Genomic DNA, 16,363 nt, shown 5'->3' with positions numbered 1-16,363 from the left:
GTACAGTATGCACAGTGGGGTTATGGCCAACATTGACAGTACAGTATGCACATTGGCAAAAGATGCAAACACAGCTGCCCTGTCCAACTGAGAATCAGGCACTATAACAGGGGATAGAGGCTTGAAATCTGAAAGGTATCGATGGCAGAATAAACATGACAGTTACAATCATACAACATAGTACAGTAAAGGCTGGTGTTTAGACTGAAATCTGCCAGTCACATTACAATAGATGGAAAACCTGCTGCTTAGTCACTTTTATAATTAATATAAATACAGCTTTATCTTTAGCAACATAAAAAAGGGATGCTTCAATAGGAATTCTGCGGGGCTGTAATTGTACACACTGTAGTCCCTAACTTTAAGTGCTACTATTTTTAAAGGACTATTCTTGTGCAGTCTTAAGTGCATGCCATTGATAAGTGGGCTTCATAGATACAATAATATATGCAAATAATTAAAAGTATTAAAAATCTACAAGTATAAAATGATTGCACTAGATACAGACAGCCCCATGGTTCATGTAAATCAGAGCAACAGCCCTAATGTTATAGTAAGCAGAACTTTACATTTCAACACATGCACATTCCACTGCTCCAAATGGTGCACATTCCATACAAATCATCTGCTAAAATGGATCGTAAAAATAGTGCTCATAACTAAAAAAACTGTGCTCATAACTATATGTGTTCTTCCAGAGAACTTTGCCTTGTAATGTTTGCATTACGATGTTGACATTTACTTTATAATGGCTTCCCCCTCCCCCTTACCCCCTTTGCTGCACAATGCTACAATTTGTACACTGTGGCACAATCCCTTTTGTATGGATTTGAACCTGCAGAATACCCAAGGGTTCCAAGAGAGGGGGAGTGAGGTGGTACTAATTACCTGGGCCCACGTCAGACAAAGGGGCCCAGTGGGGGTCCTGATCCCCCCCCCCCCATTATCTGCCATCAGGAGCTTCAGCAGCTCTTCTGCTCAACCCAACACATGGTGCTCTTTGCTGGGGTGCAGTGTGGCAAGGGGGGGCATACCTCCCAACTGTCCCGTTTTTCACAGGATGGTCCCGTTTTTTTTTCATACAGTCCCGCGGGGCGGGCAGTTGGGAGTCCCCCCAGCCTGAAGGGAATAGACGCTGTGCTCATGTGCACATTATCTATTCAGCGACACAGAGGGCGGAAAACGGGGCGTGGCCAGACTGCACATTCATTTGCGTAGTCCACACCCTAATTTGCATATGCCACACCCTCATTTGTATAGACCACACCCCCTTTAAGTGTCCCTCTTTTACACATGAAGAAGTTGGGAGGTATGCTTAAAGTACTATTTTTAATTATTAGGTCACGCCCCTGAAAAATAACTGGGTCCATCTGGGCTCTTTACTCCCTTGAGAATGCCCATTTCTCTAGTGGGTGGGATCTGAGAGTCAGCAAAGCTTTCTGGACATTCTAATGCTGCCCATACACATCGCATCTAGCTCAAAACGCATGCAATATGCTTTTCTTTTACATACTTTTTGTTCCTTGCGATATGATGTATGCTGGAGCATACTAATAAAATAGCACTGTGTGTGTGGCCACCTTAAGACAGCAGACCAATAAGATCACTATTTCATCAGGTGCATTAGTATTATGTAGAAATTAGTATCTAATAGGGTAATTATGCAAATATAGCAGGATTGTTTTCACATCATTTGCCAATATAGCATGATTTTGTAGTTACGTGGTATGCTTATACAGCAGGATTTTGTCATCATGCCATACGTCTACGTCATGCTAAAGGAATACAAGTACAGTAAGATGATTAGTGTGCTTTGCCAATATTTCATACACTGTACAGCATTACTCACCAGCAGGTAGTCTTGGTAAAACAGATGTAAGTTGACACTTGGAGCCAAATGAAATAGGGTGCGATTTTTTTTTTTTTGTAATGTGCAACATTTTTTGGTACTTCTTTACTTTCACGGCGCATGGCGCCACGCGTCAGAGTCCCCTTGCGGGGCTCGCTTCGCTAGCCCACGCTGCGGGCTCGGTGGCTCGCTACGCTCGCCACGCTATTTAAAATCAACTCCATGCCAACATGGATAGTGGAGGTATGAACTATCCATGTTGGCATGGCGTTACCTTCGTTTATTTTACTTAGTTTGTGGCGAGCGTAACCCGTGAAAGTAAAGAAGTACCCATTTTTTTTTTGTTGTTCTAAAATTTAAAAAAAGAAAATTGCATGATTAACGACATCGCACACTTAAAAAATTGCACGTGTTACCGTTACACCAAAAAATCGCACATATCATACAGTATCAAATGTAATAGGATGCAATATTTAAAATCACACATAAAACCTTATCAAAATTCATAAGACTAATAGACCAGCAAAAGTTCTACATTCACGTTGTATTGTGTGTGTGTGTCTATGTTTTTATTTTAGTATTAGTTCGGCTGTAGAATTAATAAGTGCTGGCGGGCCCTTTAATGTCCTGCATACTGGTACTTGTCGTTTTCCAAGTACCTGCATTCAGGGGAGGCTTGCTGGAACTTTTAGTTGCACAGTAAAACCTAAATTAATTCTAATTTTACAATTCAGAAGCTATTAACCACAAGGATAGCCCCAGGCTTCAGCCCTGGCCCTTGGGTGGCCTGAGTGACACCCCTTTATTGGGCGGGACCTCACTCTCTAAGGGACCCATGCTGGGGCTGACCAGTTGGGGGTTAATGGAATGGCATCGGGCATATATAAAAGTGTCCCCCAGCCGTGGAATACGTTACTGACAGGTGGCGCCCGGTGCTGACTTTACAAATAAGGGGACCCCTACTTCTTTTATACCCCGTATTTTATAACTAGGACCGTTCCAAGAGCCAGCTGCTGGTTACAAGGAGCCTAGGCCTTGTTACACCATTGTTACACCATTTTCTTTAACATGTTCTAAAAAATTGCTCTGTACTAAGAAATCTACTCCTTTACTAATAAATTTCCAGAACCGCAAATTATTTCTGTTTTGCCCTTTAAAATCACACTCTATTACATGTGCGATTTTTGGGAATAAATTGCATGCTTAACATGTGCAATTTTCCAAAAGAAAATCGCACTCTATTACACTTGGTCCCTGGTGGCTACATTGGAAAATATGCCATTATGGTATAAAAAAAAACCTCTAATTTAAAATAAGTGTTCTGGTGATTTTCAGTCTTGGAGGTCACATGGGTAAACATGTCGGATATTCTGCTTTTCAAGGTAATTATTCCTGAATTGGGTTGCTTTATTAAAATGAAAGAGGACATATCAGTACATTCAACAACTTTTACCTCTCCAGCTGTTGTTGACTTAGAACTCCCAGCATAATAGTCCATCCAGCTGGCAGAGAACACTGGGTTTAAGAACAGCTGGGGAGCATGAGATTCTTGCTGTGTGCATTTTTCATACTTCCAGCAGGGTTATATTCCTGTTCACACTGATACATCTGTTAGAAAAATGAGACATCTTATACTACTTGTGATTAAAGATAATACATACATACATATTTGGGTACAAATTATGATAGAACACTGCTGATAAACACCTAGAGATGCCGCAGACAGGAGAGATACTTTTCTGCCCTTCAGAGCAAAACATACTCTTGGGAGCTTCTGCAGGGTTTATTTTACAAATCTCATCAGACCCAGAATCCCTGGCTGGGGGATTAGGAGTTTAGGCACAGTTTCTCTAAATATCAGACTCATTTAGGGGATATGCTTCTTTCTCTGTTAATGTGCTATCTCAGTGACCTTATAATGCCTCAGACGGCGAATATATCACAGAATATATTTTATGTAGAATGAACCTGATTGCTGTTTGTTATAGAGCAAAGTAACTTCAGACAGCGAATGAATGCTTGCGGTTGAGTCAGACTGCCTCATCATCTAGGAAAAGACCCTGTTCTGTCTGGCTTTAGTACCTATATTTAGCAGTGGCATCATACTATTATGTTCTCCAAACTAAACATAGCGTTGCCAGGGTGGTGGCCAGGATCAAACAGGAAACTTGCATCAGGCAATTTCCCAGCTGTTTATGTGGGGAATGTTCTAGACCTGCGTCTTATTCATTCCTTTCTAATCAACAGAATGAAAGATGAAATTCACAGCTATTATCTTTTCATCTTTATTATTCGGGATGTCTAATAGGCATGGAAGCTGGAGGGATTGCTAAAACAAAAGGGACTATGTTAAGGGCCTGATTCGGAGTCACACACTGTGCCATATGTGCCCATATTGGAAGTGGAGGGATTTTGCAGTAGTCAGAAACATTGTGAAGTTATTACCCAATATGCCTGCGCCAACACTGCATTGTGCACTCAAGGCTTTCTTTTATGTCTGTGTATCTTGTCTATTGCTGTACTACCTAAAATAGTGGGCTCCAACCTAATTGGGTTTGAGCTACTTGAGACAAACCTCCTTAAGAGCTACTAAAATTTTGGGTAAAAAAAATCTAAAAAATCTCCCTAATAGCCAAAAAATGCCTCTTACGCATTATACCACATATTGCAATGCTTATTACACATTATACCACACCCTGTAATGCCCCTGACACAATATTCCACACACCACAATGCCCCAGACACAATATGCCACAAACCGCAATGCCCCTGACACAATATGCCACACACCGCAATACCCGACACAATATGCCACACACTGCAATGCCCCTGAAACAATATGCCACACATATGGTCTAGCCACCTGGATCGCTGTAGCGAGCTACCAGTAGCTCACGAGCAATGGTCTAGTGACCACAGATGTATTATATGCATTGTTTTGATGTCTGTAAAGAGCCTTGGGTCCTGTTGGAGAAAGTGCGCTATATAAATCTAACTTTATGTGTGTTTAAGTTACTGTACATGTTTCTTAAGATTCTTCTAAATTAAAATTAATACAGGTTGAGTATCCCTTATCTGAAATGCTCGGGACCACGAGCATTCTGGATAAGGGATTTTTCCGGATTTTGGAATAATTTTTTTTAAACATACTCACCTGTCCCATGGTGGTGCCCCGGTGGTCCCTCGGAGTCCATGGAGTCCTCCGGTGTCCATGGCAGGCCTTCAGCTGCGTCTCCAGCTGTCCCAGGAGTGCATTGCGCGAGTTCCCAGGCGCGCCGGTGATGTCACGCGCGCACACACTCGCGCAATGCACTCCTGGGACCGCTGGAGTTGACGGAGAGTATGCTGAAGGCCTGCCGTGGACGCCGGGGGACTTGGTAAGTATAAAAAAAAGGGTTAGGGGGGTAAAAAAATTATTCTAATTATTAAAAAAAAACACGGTTTTTGGAATAATTCGGATACGGGATGCCCGGATACGGGATACTCAACCTGTACAGTAAGCTCTAATGGTTTTTTTCATACTGACATTCTTTCTGCAACAACTATGCACTTTAAAATCTTAGCTGAACATTTTTCTGTAAATAGCCATTAAATGTTATTGGAGTGTTTCACACCAGAGATTTTCCTCTAGAGAACTTCTGGCAACTGCTACCGACGGCAACTTAGCTCAGTGGAAAAAAAACACTATTGGAAAAAGCAAATATATTAAAATGAATAGGATTTATAGCGGAGCTTTGTCTGCGTAGCATTCATCAAAATCACCTGTAAACTATGTTAGTTTTACAGTAGCAACTTTCAGCACTGGGAAATGATTACAGCAAAATGTAAGCAAACATAAATGTTAGTTGTGGTAAATCTGCAGTTGAAGAATTGCCGCTGTGACATTAGCATTATTAAAAGTCTATACCATTTATGGCATGTGGTTATGGTGTATAATGGTGAATGATATCTCTGTGACTTTCATACAGGTCTACACTCGACTTGACAAACACTGCTGTGGCTTCAGACCTCGAAAAGAAGACACCTGTGTGCAAGAAGGGTTACACTTGAAATGTGCAGACCCTCGCAATATAGACCTGACACATATTGTACAAAAGAAGAATGACCCTCGGCATTTGGTTTTTATTAGTAACAAAGGATATTTTGACAGAAGTGAAGATAATTTGGATTTTAAGTTGCTGGAAGGAATAAAAGAGTAAGTATTGCACCGCAGGCAGGTGGGAGGTTGGGTGGAAGTAAAGGTGAGTTGGTGTGTGGGTGGCTGTGAGAGATGGAGGGCCAATGGGTAGGTGGGCATGAGGACAAATGGGTAAGAAAGTGTTAATAACAGTTCTACAGCATTTACCTGTGGAAATTGTAATTGCATCAGTGCTTTAATGCATTTGCCACCCCACTCATTTCAAGAGTCTGTATGGAGAAATGTAACAGAATTTTAAATCACTGTCCCCGGGAGCTGGATTGTTATGTTCCTGTGTCTGCCCCTCTCCTTACCTCTCTTTCCTACTTATTGCCCCTGTTTATCCGTGGTCCCCGGAACTTATCAGCAGATCAGTGAGGCCACCCAACATGTCATGATTGAAGCCACCCTGTGGTCTATGTGGTGGAGGTCAGCCCCCAGGTTCTTTAGCCTGTCATTCTGTGCCCTGGGTAACAGGTATAGTTGGATCCGTGCAGTGTACATGTCCAAGGATTCACCAATTAGCAGCATATAGGGAAGTGGAATTAAGTCTATCTTTCATCTATTCTCCAGCTTTCTGCTGGCCAGCACATTACCTTGGTCATTTTTGTGGAATTGTTTCTGGACCTTCTCCTTCTGGTTCTCCAAGTGTCTGCATAGCAGTGAGGCTTGCTGAGACCTGTAGTTCAACTGTAAATAACAATATTAATTCTATTTTTCAAACCATTAACCCCACATCTTCTCAACCAGAAGTGAAGCAAATAGCCCCCAGCTTTCAGCCCTGGTTTGGGAACACTAGTTTGGGGGAAGTTACATGGTGTTAATTGGATCCCCTTAGTAAGGGAATACTTCAGCGCTAAACCAATTAGGTATGTAGAGAGTTAATGTGTCACAATCCAAATGGTCAAACAGATGATCCAATAGGTACGGGGTTGTGAACTCCAGCAACAGATTTCTCCCTCACAAGAGGATCTTAGGTCAATTTAAGAAAGAAGTTTGGGTCCTAGTGTCGGTTTTTCTTATCCACACTGGTCTTTTGTTCTCTCTAGTTCTCATGGAGAACAGACAGAATTTTCTTTCTATCTATTCACCGTTCTTCATTTTTTCTGAGTTCCGGAAGCAATCCGGAAATACACGGATCCGCAAATCCATGTTTTTTTCTGTAGTAACGGCCGCTAATTCATGATTTTAGCGTCTGTTTACGCCAAATGCAGATTTAGCTTATCAAAGAGCCGGATCTGCAAACATGAATCCTGGCCGTTTTCCTTGTGAAAATGTCTGGGATTCAATAGCAAAATTCCCTTATTTTCAGAAATAACGGGATATTGCTATTCAAGAGTGAATACCCCCCTTAGTGTAGGACAGTGAATGAGGGTCAAATCCACATTTAATTTTTCTAATTTGAAATGGAGCAATGTCAAGTACAGCACTGTGCTTACAAGTGTTGATTATTAGAAGCTGTAGCACTTGTATTGGTATGGGTCATTGGGTCGATAGAAATACTATATGAAATAATACGATAAAAAAATACATTTATTAACTAGTCCAAGTGAACAAATTGCACACACTTTAAAAGCTGTTTGCAACTTTCTACTTTCTAGATTCTGACCAATTAGGAGAAACTTCATCTTCACATGTAATTACAAAAACTGTTGTTTTTTCAGGTTTCCTGAATCTGCTGTGTCCGTGCTCAAAAGTCATAGACTACGGGAAAAACTCCTCCAGTCTTTCTTTCTGGACAAGATCTTCTGGGAGAGTCAAGGGGGCCGCCAAGGGATTGAAAAGCTCATTGATGTTATAGAGAGAAGGGCTAAAATTCTGCTTACTTACATCAATGCTCATGGACTTAAAGTCCTGCCAATGAATGATTAAACTGACCAAATGACATCATAAAACCAGACAGTGAATATGTGTCACATTTACTTGAACAGCACACAATGCATTGATACAAATGATAAAACCTACAAAGGGAAAAAGTAATTAGCGATGATGTCATATAGACAGACAGGAGCATCAGATAAGGCTTTCCTCGGTTACTGTGAGGAGCACTGCTAAACAATTTATGGAGAAGAGGAATACCGGGGGCATTGTGTGGAAAGAGGTAATTTCCATTTGATTTGGCATATTTTAAACATAGTCCAAATCATGAAAGAAACGCTTATCCAAAACATTGTTTGTTTCTTACAGAGATAATATGTTCCATAGGTTTATTACCACGTGTACATTGGTCCACATCATGCTGAATTATCTTCAGGATTGTAAAACAACTGTTATGTTGAGAACCAAAACGGCATTCTATATTGGGCATTTGCTATTTATGCAGAAAAACATTGTATGTTGTATTGCATGCATCTATCTACAATCTAATATGTTCCCTCTATTATAGCTTGGGTATCAGTACTCCAACTAACAGCAGTGGGAAATGTTTTCTAGAATATGCATATAACTTATTTCAGAAAAACGATTACAGGGCTCTATTTCTGAAAGGTAAAGCCATGCTTCGGTTAGGTGTCTGGGTAATTTAAGAAATGCCTAATGCAGGGGATTTAAGAGTTAGCTCCTACTTTAGCAAAATGAACACTGCAAACCCCAGTCTCCATTATTCCCAATAGAGACTGTAGCCCAGGCCAATGTACCAAGCACTGAAAATTCTAGTTATTATGAGCTTGGCCAAAATAGGAACACCATTGTCAGATGGTGATAGCAGTTTTATTCCTATGGGGAGAACATAACTTGAGATTCATCTTCTGATCCCTTCCCCATCAGTCTCCGTGCTCCTCCCTTCCCTGCTATCTCTGCTTGGTTCTGTGCACGTGTAGTGTGAGAGCAACTCCTACAGTATAACTTATAGTGCAGGACACTGAACTCGGACAGCTCCTATTGGAGATAGTAGGACGACAACATTCTGTTGTTAAATTCCAAGCACAAAATCATCTCATCACTACAATATGCAATAATAAAACGTTACATTCAGTGATGCCCTATAATGATACATAGACCCCTAGGGGTAAATGTACTAAGATGGGAGTTCTATTGAAGATGGGATGTTTCCCATAGAAACCACTAAGGTTCTATTTCTTATTTATTTAGCACCTACTAGAAGATAATAGAATCTGATTGGTTTCTATGGGCAACATAATATCTTCAACAGACCTCCCATTTTAGTTACTTTACTATATGATACAGATTCATTAGATGATGTATTATGTAAAAGAATTGAAGTGTAGTGCTGATCAGTAGTGCTTCCAGAGTAGGGCTGCAGCACAGTCCAAATTTCAAACAGGGAAGCCACCAACTGCCCCCCCCCCCCACTTTCTGCAGCCGCCAATGTTACTGATCATTGTAGTGAAGACGGAGCATGTTAGAACATGTTGAAAAGTGTCAGTTTGTATAAAGAACTCCACCTAAATTTGAAAACAAATTCAGCAGCCTGCTGACCATGTAGTGCGTGGGGACACACCACTTAGCGCATATAGACATCCATGTTATTATGTATATAATATATGTGCTGGATGGACCCTCTGTATACATTGGGCACCCTGGAATCAGCATAAGGCTTCATGCACTTCTAAACCTGCCCCTAGACTCCCGAGAAACTAGCCAGAGGGAGTCCTTAGACTCCTTACGGCTTAGAAGGATTGTGTGAAGCATTATGCTGATTCCCGGGCAATGTACAGTATGCAGTGCTGCCAATCCTTGGGGAACCCGTCAATACATACATGATAACATGCATGTTTGTGTGTGCTAAGCAGTCTTCGAAGCCCCACCCCTCACTTCATGGTGGGCCCTGCAGCCCAGGGGCTACATACAGTATGCTGCTTAAAATGATAAGTTCAGGGAGAGGGGCATCACTTAGACACAGAACTAAATGTTATATGTTGGATGCAGTAACGGTTTAGTATATATACAGCTATGTATAACATATAGCTGCGTATAAAAGAGCTATATGAACTCCTAGAGCTATATTGAGATGGATTTGCACTTGGATAATTTTCTGGCAGATGCGGATTTGGACTTTGTATAGTGTAATATATGCAGATTGGTTCCGCCACAGGCCCAGAAAACCATGCACATCCATATACATCTATGTAAATATGTGCTTGACCTACAGTGTTACAGCTTTTTATTATTTTATACATATTCTTCTGTCTAATGAAATGTTATAAAATATGGGAATATGCGCATAATAATTGAGCCTGACATAAACCTGGTATGTTAGCTATTTGGACAGCTTCGTACATTTTGCAAGTTGTGTAACGAAGGCAATGCATTTTTTTAGTGAACACATATGATGTTATATGGAATATGTTCAGACCCAGCATCAGTCCCTTTATCTGCTGGATACTGGGGAGATCAGCATGGTTTTAAGGGGTGTGGTATAGGGTTCCGACAGTCGGGATCCCAACAGTCATTAGCCCGACGTCGGGCTCCCGACTGCCCGGACTCAGACAGCCTGGTGAGCGCAACAAAGCCCCTTGCGGGCACGGTGGCTCGCTATGCTCGCCACCTATTCTATTCTCCCTCTATGGGCCATGAGGGAAAATAGCGGGTGGCCGTCAGGCACCTGTCTGTCGGCATTTTGACAGTCGGGATCCCGACGTTGGGTAAATGACTGTCGGGATCCCGACTGTCGGGACCGCGTCCGGCACCCGGTTTTAAGCAGTATTGCTAGCAGAGAAGGTGGTCATGGAATACATCCTATTTGCTGTCCATGGAGCTTATATTTAATTAACATGAACAGCACTAGATATTTTTGTAATTTAAATGAAACAGACAATTTCCTTCCATTATTTAATGTCTTCAATGCTATACCATAAACTATTAAAACGAATGCTTCATGCACAATATTCTACAACACAACAAGGAAAACAAAGGAGAAGGAAGGGTATGGAGCGCTAATGAGCTGTCAGAGGACAGCGAAACATGTTAGGGAGCACCAGCTTGTTTTAACCCAATTTAAAAACGCATGTTGGACTGATTAGATTCTATTCCCTTGGCCATACTGGTCCATGCTTGAATATACCTGCAAAAATCAGCCGTGACAAGTATTTCATTTACAACCGGGACACCACCACCTGCTCAATTTTGGATTGGACTTTCGCATTAAATTGTGAGGATACCTCTAAACATCTGAGGAACACCTATTCCCTCCAGCGAACTTGAATCATCCAGCCAGGTTTATGGATTCTCATTACTAATAAGCACGGACTGCACCAGGAGTCATATGACAACATACAAGCAAAGAGACCAGTGAGACCATACAAGTGTATAAGTATACAAACACCCAACTTTCCTACATGCAATTTAACTGATTCTTTAAAAAAAATGTATCTTTTATATTTATTTTTTATTTGCAATTGGTACTATATCACCTGTACAATTGTCGCTAATTAACCTTTTAAATATTCATTTACTTTATGGAATATTAATAAATTAATTGTAATGCTCAATTGATCCAATTTTTAGCTCATTAGCGCTCCATACCCTTCCTTCTTTTTTGTTTGCTAACATTGGGGTTTGACACCCCTATAGTAGGAGCAGCTAGGCTCAACACACATATAGGGGCCCATTTTTTCCTTTTCAAAGGAAAAATGCCCTTTTCTTTTCAAGGAAAACAAAGGGCCTGATTAAGTGCCACTCGCTAAGCAGCAGTTGTTCCCTGCCCACTCCTCTCTGTGCGCGAACTTGTCGATACGCATGCGCAGTGACGCACTAACGGTCCCCGCAGCAAATTTGCTGTGGGCCAACTGATGTTGAATCAGGCCCAAAGAGTATTATACATTTAAACCATCATACATAAATGGCTATAAAATTATACAATTAAACATCTTTTGTATAGAACAAATGAAATAAAACTATATAGAAAGTAAATTATATGTTGGGACCTATAGTTATGTTTTAAAGCATAAATTGTTTATTTTGAAATGTGACCAAAATAATATATATTTTCTTTTTTTTTTTTTTTTTTCAATGTGTCCAAGCCAATGGCTTATACTGATGTTTGTTTAACTTTTTTAGTCTTTTTTTTTAACTTATAATATTTTTTAAATTGCTAAATTGAAAAAATTTACTGACAATCAGTATTTCTTACATTCAAAATATGTATGCAGTTCAAACAGGAAAGTAGTATCATCTGCACACAAACACAGTTTGGGATGCAGATGTCCATTATGCAGGTATATTAAAGTGTTATGCTGGGTACACACTAGGCAGTTCCTGGCATTGGTGATACAGGTCGAGTATCCCGTATCCGAGTATCCGTTATCCGAATTATTCCAAAATACGGACATTCCAGAAAGTAAAAAAAAAATTTTTTTTTGCTAAAAACTCACTGGGGACATTTGTAACAGCATCACTGGGGACATGATATGTAACTGGCACTATATATGTGCAAGACAATGATTGCTTGGCATTCAAATTCAGTGCTGAGATAGTACACACATTTTGTTTCACGTTTTGAAACCTTGTTTTTTGAACAATTAAAATATATTTGTGTGTATTTTATGTGGTAATAAAATATATTTGTGTGTATATTATGTGTTTATACAGCATGAATGCAAGATACTTCAAAATACATCATTGAAATATTAAAATATTCCGAAATACGGAATAATCCGTTATCCAAAATTCTCCTGGTCCCGAGCATTTTGGATACGGGATACTCAACCTGTATTGTTAACTATCAGGAAACACGATATAGTGCATACACACTGACCGATATTGGTGTAATATCTATCAATGCCGTCACCTGTCCCCTGCTCCATACATGCTGTACTTGACTAGATAGTCAACATTGAGCACACACACACACACTGGACAGTTTGCACTATTAATCATTAACAATATTGTCCAAATCGCTAACAATATATCACCAAGTTCTTACCCAGCTTTCCGTGGCATACTTGTGTTTAGTACCCAAATCCTACATTGGCCGTGAAGAAAGAGCTGCCAAGTGGAGTAACACGTACACGTGTAATAAATCAGCCCATGGGTAAATGTAATGGGTGTGAGTTACAGACAGCATCACAATTGTGTCAATTCAGACGCAACAGTTAAAGGGGCATTTTTTAGTAATTTAGAAATTCAAGCTGGTAATGACTTTCAAACAACTGCCGCTAAAGAAAATAAAAAATCTCACAGCTATTATATTTACCTTCATGTGTCATTCATTTTCTTCTCTCCATAAGGGGCCATTTACCATTAAATATTTACTCATATTCCTTGAAAAAACACCCATTTTCAGGGGATATCTGCAGATATTTAGGCCCTTATTCTGGTTCACTTGCAAAGGCTAATTCCTTCTCAAATGGACAAAACCATGTGCACTGCAGGTGGGGCAGATGTAACTTGTGCAGAGAAAGTTAGATTTGGGTGGGGTTTTACGTCAAAGTGAGATCTATATTGCAGTGTCAAAATAAAGCAGTTAATATTTTCCCTGCACAAAAACAAGATAACTCACCCAAACTAACTCTCTCTGCACATGTTACATCTGCCCCACCTGCAGTGCACATAGTTTTGTCCATTTGAGAAGAAATTTGCCTTTGTGAGTGAACCAGAATAATCCCCTTATTATCATCCCAATGTATAAAGGAGGGGCTGCAGCAGATATCTCTTATACCTGCATTGTTACCTCCATTTATGACAGTGGCTGCAGCCCCCATAGGTTATCTGTTGCTGTAGTTTATGATATACACTATGTAGAATTCCAAAAGTCCTTTGGAACCCCCTTCCCCCACATGGCAATGGTCACCATGCATGTGAGATGGGCATGCCTCATATGCCCAGGCGTCCCAACATAGGATCAAAGAGACTGCTGATGCAGTCTCTTCTATCCAATCACATTGCAGGGATGGCTCCTTTCAGAGCCCCTGTCCCACATGTGTTTTTTTCACACATCCAGGCGGTATAATTATCTTCTACAATGCCAGTTTGGGCACTAATATCGCACACGGATGGCACTTCAGTTATTATTGCTTAATGGTGCCCTAACTAACAATCTTTCTTCCAATTTCTCTTCACATTAATTATATAGAGCCTGTATTATTTCCTGGTTGATCATAGAATATTAGAAGTAACATATATCAGAAGCATGAAATACTGTACAATATATACTAACCAACAGTTGCGTTTAACTTTTTTGTACTTTGCTTTTATTTTAAGTAATGATTAATAAACATCTGATATGTTTACACTCAGTCTAAAAGAAAAAAAAATGCTCGTAACATTTAAGGGTTTATTAACACAAAAATTGTAGCACTTGAATTTTTGCAAAATCAAAATAAATCACCTGTGATCTGTTTATAGTGTTATGTGTTTGAGACTTACCTGTAACAGAATTTGTGTTATGAAATTACACTGTTCAACACTTATGCCAAAACCATGTGTTACAAATGGTAACATTTAAAAATCTTTTTTACCATGTTGGTAAGTGTCTTATTTGTAAAATGATGGGAAGGTGAGTAAATAAAATATATAAAAACAATAAGTCTTTTTTTTATTTCGTTAACAATTTATACTACATAAACATAAAACAATTTGTACTCCTATGAATCTTAAGGCCCCCACACACACTAGTCCGACTTGTCCTGAGGACCCAATTTCCCCTGAGCTCCACCGGCAGCTCCTCAGGCAAGCTCACTAACGATTTGGCACTTGATGTGCCATTTTTTAAATGGTATAATATAAAAAAAAAAAAAAACCTGGGTGGGATCCGGTCTGCATTGAGTGCCTGGGGGAGACTGTGCAGAGGTGGGGTGAAAGCGCTGAGCTGCAGGTGCTGTATGGCCAGTGGCAGCAGAATTTTTAAAAATGTCAAAAGACAGGCAGCCGTTGATTGACTGAGAGAGCTCACCGCTTATTGGTCGAGTCGTTTTAATTTTTTTTAAATTGTGCCCCGCTGGCCGCACGGCACCTGCAGCTCAGTGCTTCCTGGACACTGCCCGTCCTGCCGCTGTAGGTCACTACTGGGCACTTAATGCAGCCGAGATTCTGCCTCTGCCTGCCCATCGTAGGTGTGTGCCCTACGGATCAGGCCCAACACATTGTGGATGCTTAAAAGCACCTGCGATGTGCTGTTGGTGGGTCCGATCTGATAGATTGAACCTGCAGCAGGTTCGGGTCTAACTCGATGTCAAACACATCTGATTTCTCAGCGGTGAAAAGTCCCAAATCAGATAAGGGTACTCTTTACCTAGAAGGGCGCCTGCGATTGGAATCGCGGGCGTCGGGGGTAAAATCGCGGGCATCGCGGGTAAATCGCGGGTACATAAAAATCTGCTGCCCGCGATGACCGCGATTTTCCCATAGGGAACAATGTTAAAAAGGCTGATTGACCACGATTTTCATGTAAAATGCCTCAATGCCCGCGATTTGGCCATAGGAATCAATGTTAAATGGGCTACAGAGCCCAAATAGGCACAATTAACCCTTAAATGTCCCCCCAAATTTTTAACGCCACCCCACGATCCACGCCAACCCGAAGCGTGGCGAGCGCAGCGAGCCCGCGAGGGGCGGCGGTACGCGTCCTCCGACCTTTTCATGCCCTACTATCCACGTCGGCGTGGAGTTGAGAATAGAATAGTGTGGCGAGCGCAGCGAGCCACCGAGCCCGAAGCGTGGCGAGCGCAGCGAGCCCCGCGAGGGGACGCGGATACCTTCACAGGTAAACTGCAAGGGGTCACTTGGGGCCAGTGAGCCAAGTATTGGCAACACTATTAGATCTATGAAGAATAGATCTTGGATCTATTAATTAGTAATTTTTGATTCTCTATGATGGACATTGGTAACAAAATACAAAAATATTTAAAAAAAATAGTGGTATAGGAAGGGACAACATTTTATGACAAACCGGGGACATTTAAGTATGCCATTATCACCTTCTAAATCAATGTTATTGTTAGGTAATAGCCTACAATACTCATAACGTTAAAGTGCACTCAGTGGTGTAGCAATAGCCCCCACGTTGGCTTGCATTTGCTTGGTGACTTGAGGTCTGTGGAGCTACTGCTGCCACTGCCTGAATCTCAGACTGTGGTCCTGTTGTGTCTTCCCTCTTTGAAAATATCCCTCCTAAAATGTTTGCCTCATAGGGGACTATTATTATAGATCATAGAGGAGTGTGGCAGCCATTTTGGGAGGAACATTGTTAACGTAGTCAGAATTGAGAGACCTTGATGGCGGCCAGAGGAATTCCCTCGACAACAAGCAGGGGTTGGATTCAACTGTCGGCTGGGGAGTGCATGGCGAGCAGTGCATGGCAAGGTTAGTTGACAGGGGGGGGGGGGAGATATCAGCTGGTGAGCTATAAAGGGGAGTGGTCCCAGAAACTTTCTCCAGTG

The 16,363-nt window shown here is 41.1% G+C and overlaps 1 protein-coding gene across 1 annotated transcript in view; it reads left to right on the top strand.

Annotated features, from left to right (window-relative positions):
• The window catches only part of GASK1B (golgi associated kinase 1B), a 49,575-nt gene extending 35,070 nt beyond the window's left edge, over window positions 1-14,505 (top strand). Inside the window, exons 3-4 of the mRNA XM_083172466.1 lie at window positions 5,818-6,044; window positions 7,691-14,505. Of these exons, the coding sequence (XP_083028592.1) occupies window positions 5,818-6,044; window positions 7,691-7,898 (435 nt within the window). The 3' untranslated portion in view covers window positions 7,899-14,505. The remainder of the gene's footprint in view (window positions 1-5,817; window positions 6,045-7,690) is intronic.
• The last annotated feature ends 1,858 nt before the right edge of the window (window positions 14,506-16,363 follow it).

Source organism: Crinia signifera, chromosome 1 (genome assembly GCF_055691185.1).
Source record: "Crinia signifera chromosome 1, ASM5569118v1, whole genome shotgun sequence".
Taxonomy (NCBI): domain Eukaryota; kingdom Metazoa; phylum Chordata; class Amphibia; order Anura; family Myobatrachidae; genus Crinia; species Crinia signifera.
Note: the sequence above shows the minus strand (reverse complement) of the source record. Positions and strands in the feature narration are given on the sequence as shown.